The following is a 19,054-nucleotide window of genomic DNA, read 5'->3' on the forward strand; positions in this document are numbered from 1 at the left end:
TACTACAGTGCTACTACAGTGCTATGCTACTACAGTGCTACTACAGTGCTATGCTACTACAGTGCTACTACAGTGGTATGCTACTACAGTGGTATGCTACTACAGTGATACTACAGTGGTATGCTACTACAGTGGTATGCTACTACAGTGATACTACAGTGGTATGCTACTACAGTGGTATACTACTACAGTGATACTACAGTGGTATGCTACTACAGTGCTACTACAGTGGTATGCTACTACAGTGCTACTACAGTGCTATGCTACTACAGTGCTACTACAGTGGTATGCTACTACAGTGCTACTACAGTGCTATGCTACTACAGTGGTATGCTACTACAGTGATACTACAGTGGTATGCTATTACAGTGGTATGCTACTACAGTGGTATGCTACTACAGTGCTACTACTGTGTTATGCTACTACAGTGCTATGCTACTACAGTGATACTACAGTGGTATGCTACTACAGTGGTATGCTACTACAGTGGTATGCTACTACAGTGATACTACAGTGGTATGCTACTACAGTGATACTACAGTGGTGTGCTACAACAGTGGTATGCTACTACAGTGCTACTACAGTGCTATGCTACTACAGTGATACTACAGTGGTATGCTACTACAGTGGTATGCTACTACAGTGGTATGCTACTACAGTGATACTACAGTGGTATGCTACTACAGTGATACTACAGTGGTATGCTACTACAGTGATACTACAGTGGTGTGCTACAACAGTGGTATGCTACTACAGTGCTACTACAGTGCTATGCTACTACAGTGATACTACAGTGGTATGCTACTACAGTGGTATGCTACTACAGTGGTATGCTACTACAGTGATACTACAGTGGTATGCTACTACAGTGGTATGCTACTACAGTGATACTACAGTGGTATGCTACCACAGTGATACTACAGTGGTGTGCTACTACAGTGGTATGCTACTACAGTGATACTACAGTGGTATGCTACTACAGTGGTACTACAGTGGTATGATGCTACAGTGGTATGCTACTACAGTGGTACTACAGTGGTATGATACTACAGTGGTACTACAGCGGTATGATACTACAGTGGTATGCTACTACAGTGCTACTACAGTGGTATGCTACTACAGTGGTACTACAGTGGTACTACAGCAGTATGCTACTACAGTGGTATGCTACTACAGTGGTACTACAGTGGTACTACAGTGGAATGCTACTACAGTGGTATGCTTCTACAGTGGTACTACAGTGGTATGATACTACAATGGTATGCTACTACAGTGGTACTACAGTGGTATGCTTCTACAGTGCTACTACAGTGGTATGCTACTACAGTGGTACCACAGTGGTATGCTACTACAGTGGTACCACAGTGGTATGCTACTACAGTGGTACCACAGTGGTATGCTACTACAGTGCTACTACAGTGGTATGCTTCTACAGTGGTACTACAGCGGTATGCTACTACAGTGGTACCACAGTGGTATGCTACTCCTCTGCTACTACAGTGGTATGCTACTACAGTGGTACCACAGTGGTATGCTACTACAGTGGTACTACAGTGGTATGCTACTACAGTGCTACTACAGTGGTATGCTACTACAGTGGTACTACAGTGGTATGCTACTACAGTGCTACTACAGTGGTATGCTTCTACAGTGCTACTACAGTGGTATGCTACTACAGTGCTACTACAGTGGTATGCTACTACAGTGGTACTACAGTGGTATGCTTCTACAGTGCTACTACAGTGGTATGCTACTACAGTGCTACTACAGTGGTATGCTTCTACAGTGGTACTACAGTGGTATGCTTCTACAGTGCTACAACAGTGGTATGCTACTACAGTGAGTGTCTTCTGCTCTCTGGTGGTGAGATAGACAATGTTCCATTCCTCTGATAGTTAACTTGGACTCAGCATTATGACATCATCATACAGAACAGGACAACTTTCTGCTTGGAGAAATCAACAACAGAATTCACATCTGGCCAGACTGCCCGTATTGGTGATTCCCAATGTAGGCAAGCTCCAAGACCCTCATATACCCGTACCCCTCCTGCAGCATGCACTACCTCGGTATTGACAAACACTAAAGGCATCTGGTGGCACCTTGATTGGCTCCTTGATTGGCTCACCTTGATTGGCTCATGACAGGCTCATAGTAATGGCTGTAACGGAATTAATGGTATGATATGGTATGGAAAACATCAAATACATGGTTTCCACGTGTTTGATACCATTCCATTCCCTCCATTTCAGCCATTATTATGAGCCGTCCTCCCCTCAGCAGCCTCCTGTGACACACACTCACACAAACCCACCTACACACATACATCCTGTTATCTGATAAGTAGATCCAGGATGAGTATCCGGAATGAGACTCATCGCCGGGTACCCAGTGTTAGCAGTAACCGTGGTAACTGACCTGGTGTTAACAGTAACCATGGTGACGGACCCTTGGGGAGAGCGGGACAAAGAGACGGGCCAGACAGAAGTGGGATTCCACCTAAGCTACGCCTGAAACCAGAGAGACCACCACTCTAACTCTCTCTTTCTGTTTTTCACCTCCCCCTCTCTCTCCTCTTGTCTGTCTGTCTGTCTGTCTGTCTGTCTGTCTGTCTGTCTGTCTGTCTGTCTGTCTGTCTATGTTTTTGTTTCTTAATTTCTTTGTCAGTTTATTTTTCTTCCTCTCTCTGTTTCTCTCTCTCTCGATCTCTCCCTCCCTCTCTCTCACTGCTCAGCGAATCTCCACCACACACCTGAGGGACAGAAACAGAAATGTTCAAATCAAAGAAATTCCTATGAATTTGTTTTCACCAACTGTGTAGGGCTACACTGTAAAAAAACAACCACAAGTCTAGTTGTTTCAACTAATTATTACTTGGGAATCTTAACTACAAAAGGCTGTGAACCTGGTGACACACATAAATACATTTTAGTTTTTTGCTATAAAGCTGTCGAAGGTAGATGGTGCATACTACTTTGTTTAAATGGTACTCCATAATCACTAGGATAAATACAATTGTTTTTCTTGAACGTACTTTTAACAGAGCTGAGATTTACTTTGAAGTGCAAAGTGTAGCAATACAGGTAAATAAACATGTACAATATAATCAAGTATGTAAAATATGTAGAGTACCAGTCAAAAGTTTGGACACACCTACTCATTCAAGGATTTGTCTTAATTTCTACTATTTTCTACATTGTAGAATAACAGTGAAGACGTCAAAACTATGAAATAATACATATGGAATCATGTAGTAACCAAAAAAGTGTCAAACAAATCAAAACATATTTGATATTTTAGATTCTTCAAAGTAGCTACCCTTTGCCTTGATGAAAGCTTTGCACACTCTTGGCATTCTCTCAACCAGCTTCACCTGGAATGCTTTTCTAACAGTCTTGAAGGAGTTCCCACATATGCTGAGCACTTGTTGGCTGCTTTTCCTTCACTAAGCGGTCCAACTCATCCCAACAATCTCAATTGGGTTGAGGTCGGGGGATTGTTGAGGCCAGGTCATCTGATGCAACACTCCATCACTCTCCTTCTTGTTCAAATAGCCCTTACACAGCCTGGAGGTGTGTTGGGTCATTGTCCTGGTGAAAAACAAATGATAGTCCCACTAAGCGCAAACCAGATGGGATAGCGTATTGCTGCAGAATGCTGTGGTAGCCATGCTGGTTAAGTGTGCCTTGAATTCTAAATAAATCACAGACAGTGTCACCAGTAAAGCACCCCCACACAATAACACCACCTCCTCCATGCTTCATGGTGGGAACCATTGCTCGTGTTTCTTGGCCCAAGCAAGTCTCTTCTTCTTATTGGTGTCCTTTAGTAGTGGTTTCTTTGCAGCAATTCGACCATGAAGGCCTGATTCACACAGTCTCCTCTGAACAGTTGATGTTGAGATGTGTCTGTTACTTGAACTCTGTGTGAAGCATTTATTTGGGCTGCAATTTCTGAGGCTGGTAACTCTAATGAACTCATCCTCTGCAGCAAAGGTAACTCTGGGTCTTCCTTTCCTGTGGCGGTCCTAATGAGAGCCAGTTTAATCATAGCGCTTTTTTGCGACTGCACTTGAAGAAACTTTCAACGTTTTGAAATGTTGGGCACAAATGTGTTTACATCCCTGTTAGTGAGCATTTCTCCTTTGCCAAGATAATCCATCCATCTGACAGGTGTGGCATATCAAGAAGCTGATTAAACAACATGATCGTTACACAGGTGCACCTTGAAGGATGCACATCTCACCTGTTGTTTTGACGGAAAATGTGTACTTTTGATGCAACTGTTGAATGCTGCAGATTTGGTTGCACCCTTAAACCGGCCTCTCTCAAAAAGAGACCATGGTTTACAACATGGTCAATAATTGTGGCCCTATTCTCATCAGAGACCCCCAGCTCTTAGTCTTCCTCTCCTTTGTCCTCCAAGCATTCTCCCTCTCCCTGCCACTCTTCTTTCCCCACCAACCTGTCTTCTTTGATACATGTTTCCAAACTAAACCATTCCTAAGCCATCCTCTTTTGTCTGTTTGGTAACGAGACTAAAAACAGGACACTTGGGTAGGCTAACAGCTGAAATTGCAATCACTTTTCAAAACTCTTCACACAGTTCTCCTAACCAACTTTCAGCTTGGTACAGCAGTTCATTTCACATCCAAAATGCACTAAAACTCCCAAAACACTTCATACATGTCTCAAATCAACTCATTCTTCCATAACAGTAGCAAAGGTTGTCACCCAACAAGCACACTGTCACTCATAAAACAACGACCTAAAAACACTAACAACAGGTAGCATTACACAATGTTTTCTTTTGTAAAATGTTTTTACAAAACAAGAATGACACCTCTCTACTGTTTATAATTCACTGCAGTATATGTTACAGGAATGAATCAGACATGATGCAATATGCTTCAATATGTCATTTTTGGCATTGAGTGATTCCAAAATATAAGAATTTGTATATACACCATCTACCGATACAGATACAGTAGCAATGCTAGTCAACCCTGTCTTCTGCATTTGGCCACAGGTTCTCATCCACATCACATCTTATGTCATCTTGGGCAATACACCTAGGAAATTATCTTTTGGCATGCCTGGTCCATCCCTGGCAATCTTCTGCAGATATGTCCAGGCATTCAGCATTCATTGCGTCCAGGACGGACATTTGATCATGTGGATGGTGGTCATAAACCTTCCACCTTGTCACGCCCTGACCATGGAGAGCCCTTGGTTCTCTATGGTGTAGTAGGTCAGGGCGTGACTAGGGGGTGATCTAGTATGTCTATTTCTATGTTGGTGCTAATATGGTTCCCAATTAGAGGCAGCTGTTTATCGTTGCCTCTGATTGGGGATCATATTTAGGTAGCTATTTCCCCACCTGTGTTTTGTGGGATATTGATTGTTTGTTAGTGTGTTTGGGCACTACGTCCTCACGGTTGTTGCAAGTGTTGTTATTTTGTTTTGTTAGTTTCACTTAAATAAATATGTGGAACTATACTTACGCTGCGCCTTGGTCCGCTCATTTCCAAGATCGTGACACACCTCCATGAGGAAAATAATTCCTCTATGGGGTTGATGAATGGAGGAAAAGTGACACCATCTTAGGATGGGCTGCAAACCACTCTGTGACTGCACGGGAGTGGTGAAATGCCACATTGTCCCATACAATTACAAACGTTGGCCGATGTCACTGCAACCCTTTCCTCACCTGGCACAACCCTTCCATAGAGATCATCCAGGAATGAAATGAGACGCTCGGTGTTGTATGGTCCAATTAGCGGTTTGTGTAACAGAAATCCATCAGAGGATACTGCTGCACACATTGTGTTGTTGGCACCCCTCTGGCCCGGGACATCCACTGTGGCTCTTTTCCCAATCACATTCCTTCCTCGCCGCCGTGTTTTGGCCAAGTTGAAACCAGCCTCATCCACAAAGATGAATATGTGGTGTGTTTGCCTGGCTTCAATCTCCATTACATTTTACATTTTAGTCATTTAGCAGACACTCTTATCCAGAGCGACTTACAGTAGTGAATGCATACATTTCATTAAATGTTTTCTCCGTACTGGTCCCCCGTGGGAATCGAACCCACAACCCTGCAAACACCATGCTCTACCAACTGAGCTACACGGGACATGACTCTCTAAAATAAATCCACAAGGCAACATAAGAGTTAGGCTATTATGGTAGTTTACATTATACCTAAAAACATGTCATTGTGTGCCCCTGCCCTGTTTGGTTTAGTTCAAAACCAGTTGTGTATTTTATAGTCATTTTACCTGGACATATTGGTTCCTGAGTTGCTTGACTCGTTCAGAGTTCCTGTCAAAGGGGACAGTGTACAACTGCTTCATCCTGACTTGATGTTGTTTCAGGACTCTAGAAATATTTGTTTTGCTTACATTGTGAATATTTCCAAATGTAATGTTGTCTGCCAACACTCTGTCCCGAATCTCTGTGAGTTTTATGCCATAGTTTCTGATGACCATATCAACGATTGCAGTTTCCTGCACAGCAGTGAAAATCCTACCTCTCCCACCTGTGGGTCCTATGCAGAAATACAAAAACAATTACACATAAGTGGTTTTGGAGGCTTTGCTCAATTTACTTCTGTAATGTGCAGTTCAGTCAGATGCCCTTTCAGAATGCACATCTTACCTGTTGTTTTCCCGGAAATTTCTCACAATAGATGCCACTGTTGAGCGTTGCAGATTTGGCTGCACTCTCAGACCAGCCTCTCTCATTGATAGACCATGATTTATTACATGATCAATTATAGTAGCCCTAATCTCATCTGAGACTACAGCTCTTGATCTTCCTCTCAGTTTTCTTCCACCACGCATACATACTCCTCTGCCTCTCCCTCTCCCAGCCACTCTTCTTCCTCTGTCAGCCACTTCTCTATCTCTGGCTGGTTCCATGTTTACATTACAGTACAGCATTATTCCTAAGATGTCCCCTTTTGTATAGATAGTAATGAAATTGAAAGACAAACACCTGGGTCGTTGTTCAGCTACAATGGGAATCAGCTATAGTTGGTCTAATTGTTTTGATAGTATTTCATTTTTTAGATTTGGAATATATTTCAATACGGTATTACTGTAGAAATGTAGCATAATTGCTGTCATATTCAATTTTGTGTTATTTTAGGTTTTGAACTTAAACTTAACAGTTTTTAAAAGAGTATGTAAACATGTGCAAATTGGCCTGAGTAGAGTTTTGGTGGTGGTTGTGTCTGAGTGAGAAAATAATTCATGAAATTTGAAAGATGTAGTCATTGAATGCATTTTGTGCCAAAGCAATGAAAAATGATCCATAGTTTAGCCCAGATAGACTGCTGTTGTGCTCACTGTGTGAAGAGTTTTGAAAAAGTGACCTAAGTATTGAAAAATGAGTCCTAGCGATTTCATTCTGTTTTGAATGTGTTTTTAACAGTTTTGGAAACAGTGTGTTAGCATTTCAAAACATGTGCTGCAAATATATCGTTTTGCAGGTGGTGGAGTATGAATGAGAAAGGAGTTCATGGATTTCGAAGAATGTGGTCATTGAATGCATTTTGTGTGAAAACAATGAAAAATTATTCACAGTTTGGTCAACATACACTTCTGTTTTGCTGACTGTGTGAACAGTTTTGACAATGTGACTTCAGTTTTGACCAATGCATGTTAGCAATTGAAAAAAAACGAATAAACATTATTTTTTTTAAAGCTGCTGAAAATCCGGTGTTTCCATTTCAAACGGTTTTGTTCTATTTCAATCTTCTGTGATGTATATTTTAAGTGTAATATTGAGATATGCAAACTCAAAATGTAATACATATCATAACATGGTACAGGTGTCTTCTTTTGTTTAACCCCATAACCATGTGTGTGAAGTGTATACTGTTGTTTCAAAGTAGATTTGTTACAGACTACCAAGAAACACTCCCGGGGGGGCTCCGGGGCTGTTTGGAAACGGGCTCTAACTGTGCCAGAGCGGTGACGCATCTCTCCCGTTATCCCGGCAATGATCACATGGACTCACCTTGTTATTGTTACCGTCCCGGTTTGGCGGCAGTGTTGTTGTTATGTAGGCTAACATCCCATTCGACGCACAGGTTTCGGTTGTCCCTGCCTGCCTGCCTTCCCTTTCTTATAACTTTCGAGAGAGCGTTTTAAGTTGCACAACTGGACTCCTCCCACGCGCACCCGTAGCAACCCTGGTCTTCCTTCTATGTTCTGGTCAAAGCGGCTCAACGCGCGCATCCAGTCAACTATTGTAGCCCTATCCCTCATCTCTCTTCCAAAAACGGAAAAGGAAGACGATATTACATTGAAATAATGGCCACCGCTGCCGGTAAAGAAATGTCCAACTGAAACTCCTAATGATTGCGCTAGAAGTGAACAGGTAGGCTATGACGCCCGTGTGGAAACAACGGTTCGGATGCGGTTACGCGGCGCCAGGCACGAGATGGAGAGCGGCATGTCAGTCAAGAGGTGAAAACACTATCTTCATGCTTTAAAAGTAAAAATGATCATTTCTCTCAAATATATATATATTGTTTAGTCTTATTTCTTCTGTATTTTAGAAAAATATATAGATTTTTTTAATGTTAACAAAAAGTAGCAAATTGTGAGGCTCATCCCATGAAGAATGATCAAGATACAGATACAACTGTATCTTGGATTCTGGTCGCTGTTGTGGCTTCATCTGTGCATAAACCTCAGCGCTTTGGCCTTGTTCTTATTGTTGTGTTAGAGTTATTTTTATCAGGTGATTGTTTATAGGTTAGGATCTGCCTCAGTGAAAAGCTGACAGTGTTTTGTAGCTTGGTGGGAGATGGTGAATTTTTGGGATAGCCTTGTTAAATGGGTAAAATAGGTTCATGGTACTTACTGGATGGGGTGTGTGTCAGGGAGGGATCCCGTACCTCCTCTCCAACTCCATGGACAACACAGGTGTGTGTGTGTGTGTGTGTGTGTGTGTGTGTGTGTGTGTGTGTGTGTGTGTGTGTGTGTGTGTGTGTGTGTGTGTGTGTGTGTGTCTGAAAGTGAATCTTCAACTTTGACACTGTGTCTAATGCTTCATTAATCATGCAGTTTCAGGAAAGAACTAGGCCACGCTTTTGTTGTAGTGTGTGTGTGTGTGTGTGTGTGTGTGTGTGTGTGTGTGTGTGTGTGTGTGTGTGTGTGTGTGTGTGTGTGTGTGTGTGTGTGTGTGTGTGTGTGTGTGGTGTGTGTGTGTGTGTAAACAAATCCGGCTGATCAGATTTGAGTCTTTTCCATGGACTGCATGAGATTCTTTGAGTGCCCCGCTCTCCTGCCTAAATTATTAACGCTTCCTTAAGACACACACTCATACATACACGATGAGGACCACGCATCATGTTTCTTCCTTGCTTATCTAAGGAAAAGCAATAACCCAGTTGACCTATACAGACAGTTGATGATGACAAATTTGGAAAGTGGAAAGAAATCGTCTCAACTAACTTATCTAACTAACCCGTTGATTCTTTCATCTCTCTCTCTCTCTCTCTCTCTCTCAACCCTACACTGTTTACCGCCTTTTCCGGCTCCCTCTCTTTCTCACCCCTTTCCCCACATCTTTCATTTCTGTCTCTCCCTGCCTCCCTACCATCCTCTCTCCCCCCATCTCTCTCAGATTCCTCCCTCTGTAAACGTATGGGGGGTATTCCCCACCCTCAGGCCTGGCCCTCTGTCCCCCTCCCCCACCTTGACCCCCTCCCTACAGCCACTAGGACCCATCTCCCTCCTCCTTTTCCAGTCTTCCACACTCGTCATGCTGAGCAGAGTGCCGAGCGACCACGCTTGGTCACTGTGGTCCGACCATGCGGTCACAGCACCCTCAGGAAGGTAACGGTCCAGAATGAAATGATTAATGATTACAAAGAAGTAACCAACCCTCTTTCTGGAGAGCTACTAGGTCTGCAGGATTTTGTTCCATTCCTGCATTAACACACCTGATTGTCACAGGCGTCGTATGGATTGGACCAAAACTCAGCGGGAATGTGAATGCTCATTATCTTCTTTTATTAAATAAATGAACACTGAACAAAAAGAACAACGAAAACAGTCTTGTCAGGAAACAACTACCCACAAATCCCATAGAAAAAACACCCCTACTAAATAGGACCTTCAATTAGAGGCAACGAGGAACAGCTGCCTCCAATTGAAGGTCAAAACAATAAACTAGACGTAGAAATAGAAAAAAATTGAAAATAGAACATAGAAATACAAAACATAGAACACAACCCAAAAACCCCGACAAAACAAAACAAACACACCCCTGCCACGTCCTGACCAAACTACAATAACAAATAACCTCTTTTACTGGTCAGGACGTGACACTGATTCATAACAGAAGAAGTTGGCTTCAATGACATTTTATTCAATTATAATGATATGGTTGGCTTCAATGATTTTTTATTCAATTATAATGATATGGTTGGCTTCAATGATATTTTATTCAATTATAATGATATGGTTGGCTTCAATTACATTTTATTAAATTATAATGATATGGTTGGCTTCAATTACATTTTATTCAATTATAATGATATGGTTGGCTTCAATGATTTTTTATTCAATTATAATGATATGGTTGGCTTCAATGATTTTTTATTCAATTATAATGATATGGTTGACTTCAATGATATTTTATTAAATTATAATGATATGGTTGGCTTCAATTACATTTTATTCAATTATAATGATATGGTTGGCTTCAATTACATTTTATTCAATTATAATGATATGGTTGGCTTCAATTACATTTTATTCAATTATAATGATATGTTTGGCTTCAATTACATTTTATTCAATTATAATGATATGGTTGGCTTCAATTACATTTTATTCAATTATAATGATATGGTTGGCTTCAATTACATTTTATTCAATTATAATGATACGGTTGGCTTCAATTACATTTTATTCAATTATAATGATATGGTTGGCTTCAATTACATTTTATTCAATTATAATGATATGGTTGGCTTCAATTACATTTTATTCAATTATAATGATATGGTTGGCTTGACTCCCACATGTTCAGTACTTCATGGTTTCTTGATGACATCATATTTATGCCTGGTCAGGTGACATTGCTGTTGAACCGTAGGAGCGTGGTCTCGTACGAGCAGCTTCTATTGGACATCTCCGAGGCGCTAGGGTTCCCTCGCTGGCACAGGGCCAGAGTCACACGCCTCTACACACCACACGCACGAGAGGTAACTACACACACACACACACACACACACACACACACACACACACACACACACACACACACACACACACACACACACACACACACACAACAACACACCTCTAAATCCAGGTGTTTGTGTCTAACCCTCCAGGTGCGGGGTGTGTGTGATTTCTTCCGTGGCGAAGCAGCGTTCCTGGCATTGGGAAAGTCTCGTCCAGAGCTCCGGAGTGTCGAGGAGGCCCTGGAGGAGCTGTTTCCACAACATTCCTGTTACCGCAACGACGCACTCCGGGCCTGGGAGAGGAGGTTACAACCTTCACCTGATAAAGCTGCCAAGGCCGACAGCGGATACAGCGAGGGGACAGACATACACACACACCCTGACAAGGATACACACACAAGCCTCGACACGAACACACAGACATACAGTGTTACATACACACAGGGATGCCACCTGGACACACACACACATACTCACCAAGACACACTGACACAACCCAATACACACCCAAAAACACTGACACACCACAATACACACCCAAACAGGCGCTCCACACACAAAAACAAACACCCAACTAGACAGCCCATACATCCTATTCACACACACCTCGACACGGATGCGCACACACATACACACCCTAACACGCATTCTAACCAACACTCCACACACCCCTCTCACCCCGCCAATCACCTTCAGAGGGTCAAAGTGAAAGTTGCAGCCAGAGAGATTCTCTCCTCACCGATAGGTCCCTCCACCCAGGAGGAGGAGCTAGGAGAGGAGCTAGACACGCCCCCTCCTCCACTCTGCAGGAACTGTAAGCCTTCTGAAGGACCCAATCCGAGAGCAGGGAGGGCTCCACTTCCTCCCGTGACCAGGAAGCAAACAGGAAACGGACCAAACAACCAGGAAGTAGAGAAACCTCACGTCGGTCCCACCCCACTCCACACTGGACCAATCTGCAGGCTTGAGCAGGAGTCCTTCAGCCAATCAGAACCTTCATCCTCAGCTTCTAAACAGGAAGAGGCGAGGACTAAACAGGAAGTGATATTTGACCTCCCATTTGATGGTAGTGATGTCACCCTGTCAGACATTGAGCGTTGCTATGACATTGGACGCGTGGTCGGAGACGGGAACTTTGCTGTTGTGCACGAGTGTCATCGGCGCGACAATGGGGAAGCCTTCGCTGTGAAGATTGTGGAGCACTCAAAGCTCATTGGCCGAGAGCACATGATGCAGAATGAGCTGAGCCTTCTGGGTAGCCTGTCACACCCCCGCGTGGTTCGCCTCTTCACACACCACCACACACACACACACTCCTATCTCGTCATGGAGATGGTTGCCGGGGGCGACCTGTTTGAGGCAATCGCGGTCCGTGGGAAGTTTCCGGAAGAGGAGGCAGGGCTGATGGTGTGTGACGTCAGCGAGGCTCTGAGATACATCCACAGCAAGACCATAGTACACAGAGATCTGAAACCTGAAAACCTACTGGTGAGGGAGAGGGTGTGTGTGTGTGTCTGTGTGTCTGTGCAGGTGCGTGTGTGTGTGTGAATACAAGCATTCCAAGCATCTATCTCTGTAACCCACTCTCTCCCTGCTGCTCTCTCCCCCTCTCTCTCTCCCCCTCCCTCTCTCTTCTAGGTGGAGTGCAGTAGTCATGGTGTCAGTAGGTTGAAGCTGGGTGATTTTGGACTGGCCATGGTTGTAACAGAACCCATCTTCACTGTGTGTGGAACTCCCACCTATGTCGCCCCGGAGATCCTCTCAGAGACAGGTGACTATGTCTATCACTTTATTTCTACCTTTATCTATCACTACCTATCACTCTACAGTAGCTGTGCCTGTGTTGTGACAATTGCGATGTTTGCTCTATAACCTATTAGTTCATATGCCTTGACACTGTGATATATAGGCCTAAGACTGAGACAATAAGAAGACACAGTGGCAGAATAAACTCAAGCACACCTTTGTTTCATCACAAAACCGGAGAGCAACATCTGTCCGGTGAAGTCCACAAACCCACCATTTTGCATGTAACACACAGTAAAATGACCTACAGCATGGTCAAGCAAGTTAATGAGTACGTTAACATGCACACTAATAATTCCATATTAAATGTATTATGGCAGTAGGCTGAGTATGGCATTAGTCATGTAAACACCTTACTCTGCTTATCTTAATCAGCGTAAGGTCATAATCGAAGTAAGCATGTACCAATTAAAACACCTGGTTTTGTGTGCAATCTTTTGAATTATTAGGACTGTCACGGCCGTCGTAGTGATTGGACCAAAATTCAGCGGGGATGTGAATGCTCACTTTCTTCTTTATTAAATAAATGAACACTGAACAAAAAGAACAACGAAAACAGTCCTTGTTTAGCACACAGCTAAACAAGAAACAACTGCCCACAAAAACCCCATGAAAAACCCCTACTAAATAGGACCTTCAATTAGAGGCAACGAGGAACAGCTGCCACCAATTGAAGGTCAAAACAATAAACTAAACATAGAAATAGAATAACTAGAAAATAGAACATAGAAATACAAAACATAGAACACTGCCCAAAAACCCTGACAACACAAAACAAACACACACCTGCCACGTCCTGACCAAACTACAATAACAAATAACCTCTTTTACTGGTCAGGACGTGACAAGGACACATAAACAGCTTAATCGGCATCCCAGTGGTGTATTTGATCTGCACATTTGCCAGCAACGGGTAGCGCAAGCTTCCCTAAAATGGACGAGTGAAGTGAGAGAAATCGTTAGAGAAATCGTTAGAGAAATCGTTATTCTTTCAAAGTATGTAAACGTTTTAAACAAACTATTATATTAACCTATCCTCAATAATCGTATTATTGTGTGCATGTAACTTTGCTCAATGTTTCCAACATTTTCTGACCACTAAACAACTATTGATTTATAACCACGGAGAGTTACCGCAAGTCGCAAAGAAAACAGGAGCTGCCTCCACTATTCCAGCACCATTTCAACTTCAACATTTCAACATCATCAAATCCCCTATGCTTAGTTTAAAACTAAAATATACCAAAAACAATTTAATCCAACCAACGTAAACTAAATATGATGTGGCTGTCCATGGTACTGATGTGTGTGTGTGTGTGTGTGTGTGTGTGTGTGTGTGTGTGTGTGTGTGTGTGTGTGTGTGTGTGTGTGTGTGTGTGTGTGTGTGTGTGTGTGTGTGCATGCGTGCAAGTAGAAAAACATATTGACTCACCCTACTTGTATAGAAACACCAATGACATCCTCCTCTCTTTCATGTTGCCGAAACGGTCTATGACTGTCATACAGTACACTCTTTTAGCTTTTGTTATCCTAGGCTACCTGGCTAAAATGCTTGCTCGCTAGCCTAACTTCCTTTCATGGGCAACGATGCGCCAGGCTAGCTAGTTAACATTAGCCTTCTACATATAGCTACATATTGAACTTCCATCCTCTCAGGCCAGGGGCATAATGTATGAATTAATGGTTGGATCAGAATTAAGTAAAACCACAAGTCTAAATCCTTATCTCCTTCCATGGCTAATTTAGGAAAGGGATTATTTTAGCTAGCTAGCCACCAGAAGACAATGAGATGCAACAATTCAATTTTTTTTCTGTAAATGAGTTCTGCTTTTGATGTGATGTGAATGGTGTGAAGCCAAATCCAAACTGGCTTCCCTTTACACTTTTTTTTGGTGCACCAGGACCATTCAAAGTTGAGCTCACTCAGTTTAGCTCAACACTGATTGGCTGTTATTTTATTTATATATATATATATATATATATATATATATATATATATATATATATATATATATATATATATATATTTTTTTTTTTTTTATCAAGGGAGGCCAAATGCTCTCTGGCTTCCCTTGCATTCAATGCAACGGGTGGCAACAATGTCATACTCTTTCTGACTAGACAGCATCAGATAGATGGGCTACACATATAGAGACAGAGAGGGGACTGTTTCGCTCTCTCAGATACATTCTCCGGTGAGATACATTCAGCCTCTTGTGAATTGAAAAAAATGTATGAAACACAGACAGGCGAAAGATTAACTGTTTTATATGGGGGGGTTTTCTCTTTTTTTTGTACATTTTTGGGGAAGCCTGGCTTCCCTTAGCATCCATGAATACACGCCACTGTCACTCTATCAATCACTTACCTCTACCTCTGTCTATCACCCCTCCGCAGGGTATGGTCTGCCAGTAGACCTGTGGGCATTGGGAGTGATACTGTACGTCCTTCTCTGTGGATTCCCTCCGTTCCGGAGCAGAGACCGAGACCAAGGGGAGTTGTTCCAGATGATCAGAGAGGCTCACCTCACCTTCCTGTCACCTTACTGGGATGACATCTCAGACGGTGAGACACACACATGGTTATAGACATAAGTAGGCACATACACACATGCTTGTACAAACACACATGCACGCGCACACACACACACACACACACACACACACACACACACACACACACACACGTATACACACACATGCTCACACATATTGTACCCTGTGTGTGTATGTGTGTGTGTGTAGGAGCGCGAGGCCTGGTGAGAGCCTTGCTGCAGGTGGATCCAACAGAAAGACTGACGGCAGTTCAGACTCTGATGCACCCCTGGATTCAGACCACTACTGACCAGTACAGACCAACACAGACCACTACTGACCAGTATAGACCAACACAGACCACTAGTGACCAGTACAGACCAACACAGACCACTACTGACCAGTACAGACCAACACAGACCACTACTGACCAGTATAGACCAACACAGACCACTACTGATCAGTACAGACCAACACAGACCACTACTGACCAGTACAGACCAACACAGACCACTACTGACCAGTATAGACCAACACAGACCACTACTGACCAGTACAGGCCAACACAGACCACTACTGACCAGTACAGACCAACACAGAGCACTACTGACCAGTACAGACCAACACAGACCACTACTGACCAGTACAGACCAACACAGACCACTACTGACCAGTACAGACCAACACAGATCAGTGCTGACCAGCAGAGCCCAGCACAGCCGAGCAAAGTCCAACACAGACATGAACCGATCAGTGCAAACCAGCAGAGCCCAGCAAAGACCAGTACAGAACACTACAGACCAGTACAGAGTCCAACCACAGGCCAGTCCCGACCAGCACAGACCACTACAGAACACCACGGACCAGTACCAACCCCAGACCAACAGCGACCACCACACCCAATCCCCCCAGCGCACCACCCACCCACCCAGCCAGCCCCATCTCCTCACTCCGGCACCCAGCCAGCCCCATCTCCTCACTCCACCACCCAGCCAGCCCCATCTCCTCACTCCGGCACCCAGCCAGCCCCATCTCCTCACTCCACCACCCAGCCAGCCCCATCTCCTCACTCCGGCACCCAGCCAGCCCCATCTCCTCACTCCGGCACCCAGCCAGCCCCATCTCCTCACTCCGGCACCCAGCCAGCCCCATCTCCTCACTCCACCACCCAGCCAGCCCCATCTCCTCACTCCGGCACCCAGCCAGCCCCATCTCCTCACTCCAGCACCCAGCCAGCCCCATCTCCTCACTCCGGCACCCAGCCAGCCCCATCTCCTCACTCCGGCACCCAGCCAGCCCCATCTCCTCACTCCACCACCCAGCCAGCCCCATCTCCTCACTCCACCACCCAGCCAGCCCCATCTCCTCACTCCACCACCCAGCCAGCCCCATCTCCTCACTCCACCACCCAGCCAGCCCCATCTCCTCACTCCGGCACCCAGCCAGCCCCATCTCCTCACTCCACCACCCAGCCAGCCCCATCTCCTCACTCCACCACCCAGCCAGCCCCATCTCCTCACTCCGGCACCCAGCCAGCCCCATCTCCTCACTCCACCACCCAGCCAGCCCCATCTCCTCACTCCACCACCCAGCCAGCCCCATCTCCTCACTCCAGCACCCAGCCAGCCCCATCTCCTCACTCCAGCACCCAGCCAGCCCCATCTCCTCACTCCAGCACCCAGCCAGCCCCATCTCCTCACTCCAGCACCCAGCCAGCCCCATCTCCTCACTCCACCACCCAGCCAGCCCCATCTCCTCACTCCAGCACCCAGCCAGCCCCATCTCCTCACTCCAGCACCCAGCCAGCCCCATCTCCTCACTCCACCACCCAGCCAGCCCCATCTCCTCACTCCACCACCCAGCAGGACCCATCAACCCCCCCCCAGCCCCACAGCAGTAGCACCTCTCAACCCCCCCACCCAATTTCCCCACCCTCCATCCTATCCACAGCAACACCCAAACCCAGCTCCCTCCGACCTGGCAGAACCCCTCAATCTGCCCTCCCACTCTACCCAGCCTCCCTCCCTCCACCCACCCTACCTCCCTCCCAACACCCACCCATTCCCAGCCGAAAACCCACCCAGTCCCAGCACACCACACATCCACCAGCAGTGTCCCACCCCTCAACAGCAGCACCCAAGCCCCACTTCCCCTCAACCCATCCTCCTGATTGATGGGGTTCCTGAAACTTTAAATGCTTCTCCAGGAATTGAAAAGATCTGGTATTCTGCACAGACCCTGTTCAGGATTTGTGTATCTGGAACTCACAAATTGTCATACACTGATGTTCAGTTCCACTCCAATAAAATAGTCATCAACAACTTTACCATTTAGGTTGTAGTATTTAGTTCAGTACATTATCTAGCATAACAGATAACTCTAATAGTTTCAATACATGTTTTTTTCTGACAATGTGTCTATTACACACACTTCCTCTTTGTATTCCACTAACAATAAATAACTTTGAACTGACTTTTGATTGACGTTGTGATGTATGACAACCGATAACAACAGACCAGCCAATCAGAATCTAATATTTATTATTTATTCATTTTACCACAGAAGTATTTTAATACAGCTATTCCAGTGACATCATCAACAGTGGTCCAGGGAAGAGGGAGGAGGGTTGCATCCATAGAAATATAATGACTAGAGTGAACAAAGCCCCTCAGACCATAGAGTTAGAATTACTAGAGTGGTGGAAAGAATCATTTTCACAGTTTAACCAGCATCCCAGGATCTGGTGTGGAGGCCATCTTGGATATGCTATTGGACCCAGTTTCCAGTATTATAATTAAGAAGTAAGTTGTTATACTCTTACTAAGTGGTTTAAATGAGTGTTTATCAAGTTTAAAAACAATTTACCACAGAAATAGGTAAGTTACCCCAGCCCTGAGTTATTGGAAACCAAACCCATCCTTGTTCTAATAGAGAACGATAGACAGCACTGAGACAGGTGTAAAAGACTAGCAATATCACACACAAACATCATCACACACTAATATCATATCACACACAAACGTGTCAGAAAAATAAATCATCATTATTATAATTCTGCTTCAGTCCTCCTATTGGTCCGCTGGTCTGAAGAGAGCCCGCCCCCTGAGGCTGAACCCCACTTTCCTGCCTCCTGGGAGAGAGGAGGAGAGGGATGAAGAGGAGGAGGAAGAGGAGGGAGGTGGCTGGGTTGCAGCAGGATGCAGGGACGGCTGGCGAGAGAGAAGCTCCTTGAATACAGAGCTCATCTGTTTACTGATGTCCTGAAAGAGAGAGAGACGTTTCAGTGTCTTAGACGTACAGTATCCAGCCACATCTAGCTCCAAATTAAACATCTGCAATGCTTCAGTGTCTTAGACGTACAGTATCTAGCCACATCTAGCTCCAAATTAAACATCTGCAATGCTTCAAATTGACTATTTGCACTAAATTACTTTCAATGTATTTCATTTCAGCTGTCTCAAGGGCGAGTCCCCAAAAATGACTTAATCTCCACCCACCGGTCT

At 44.4% G+C, this 19,054-nt stretch overlaps 2 protein-coding genes across 3 annotated transcripts in view; one reads left to right on the top strand and one right to left on the bottom strand.

The window, feature by feature from the left end:
- Positions 1-9,513: 9,513 nt before the first annotated feature.
- On the top strand, positions 9,514-18,023 carry dclk3 (doublecortin-like kinase 3). The gene is made up of 6 exons (XM_045709219.2): positions 9,514-9,853; positions 11,098-11,229; positions 11,362-12,699; positions 12,850-12,982; positions 15,415-15,582; positions 15,762-18,023. Exons 1-6 carry the CDS (start codon positions 9,662-9,664, stop codon positions 17,723-17,725), a joined length of 3,927 nt encoding a protein of 1,308 aa, XP_045565175.2. The 5' UTR covers positions 9,514-9,661; the 3' UTR covers positions 17,726-18,023.
- A 51-nt stretch (positions 18,024-18,074) lies between these two features.
- Positions 18,075-19,054, bottom strand: part of LOC100380863 (SLIT-ROBO Rho GTPase-activating protein 3) — a 31,012-nt gene continuing 30,032 nt past the window's right edge. For both annotated transcript variants that reach the window (XM_082970143.1, XM_082970142.1), the window contains exons 22-23: positions 19,049-19,054; positions 18,075-18,811 (exon numbers count right to left, since the gene is read on the bottom strand). The exon at positions 19,049-19,054 is cut by the window's right edge and continues 85 nt beyond it. In XM_082970143.1, the coding sequence (XP_082826269.1) occupies positions 18,620-18,811; positions 19,049-19,054 (198 nt within the window). In that variant the 3' untranslated portion in view covers positions 18,075-18,619. The remainder of the gene's footprint in view (positions 18,812-19,048) is intronic.

This window comes from Salmo salar, chromosome 27, assembly GCF_965601325.2.
Source record: "Salmo salar chromosome 27, fSalSal1, whole genome shotgun sequence".
Lineage (NCBI taxonomy): Eukaryota > Metazoa > Chordata > Actinopteri > Salmoniformes > Salmonidae > Salmo > Salmo salar.

What these genes read in the sequence shown, in the direction of transcription:
- dclk3 (XM_045709219.2), top strand. Translation starts at nt 9,662, where the DNA reads ATGGGGGGTATTCCCCACCCTCAGGCCTGGCCCTCTGTCCCCCTCCCC. An exon ending in ACACACCACACGCACGAGAG is followed by an intron (nt 11,230 to 11,361) that starts GTAACTACACAC and finishes CTAACCCTCCAG; the next exon opens with GTGCGGGGTGTGTGTGATTT. An exon ending in TGAAACCTGAAAACCTACTG is followed by an intron (nt 12,700 to 12,849) that starts GTGAGGGAGAGG and finishes TCTCTCTTCTAG; the next exon opens with GTGGAGTGCAGTAGTCATGG.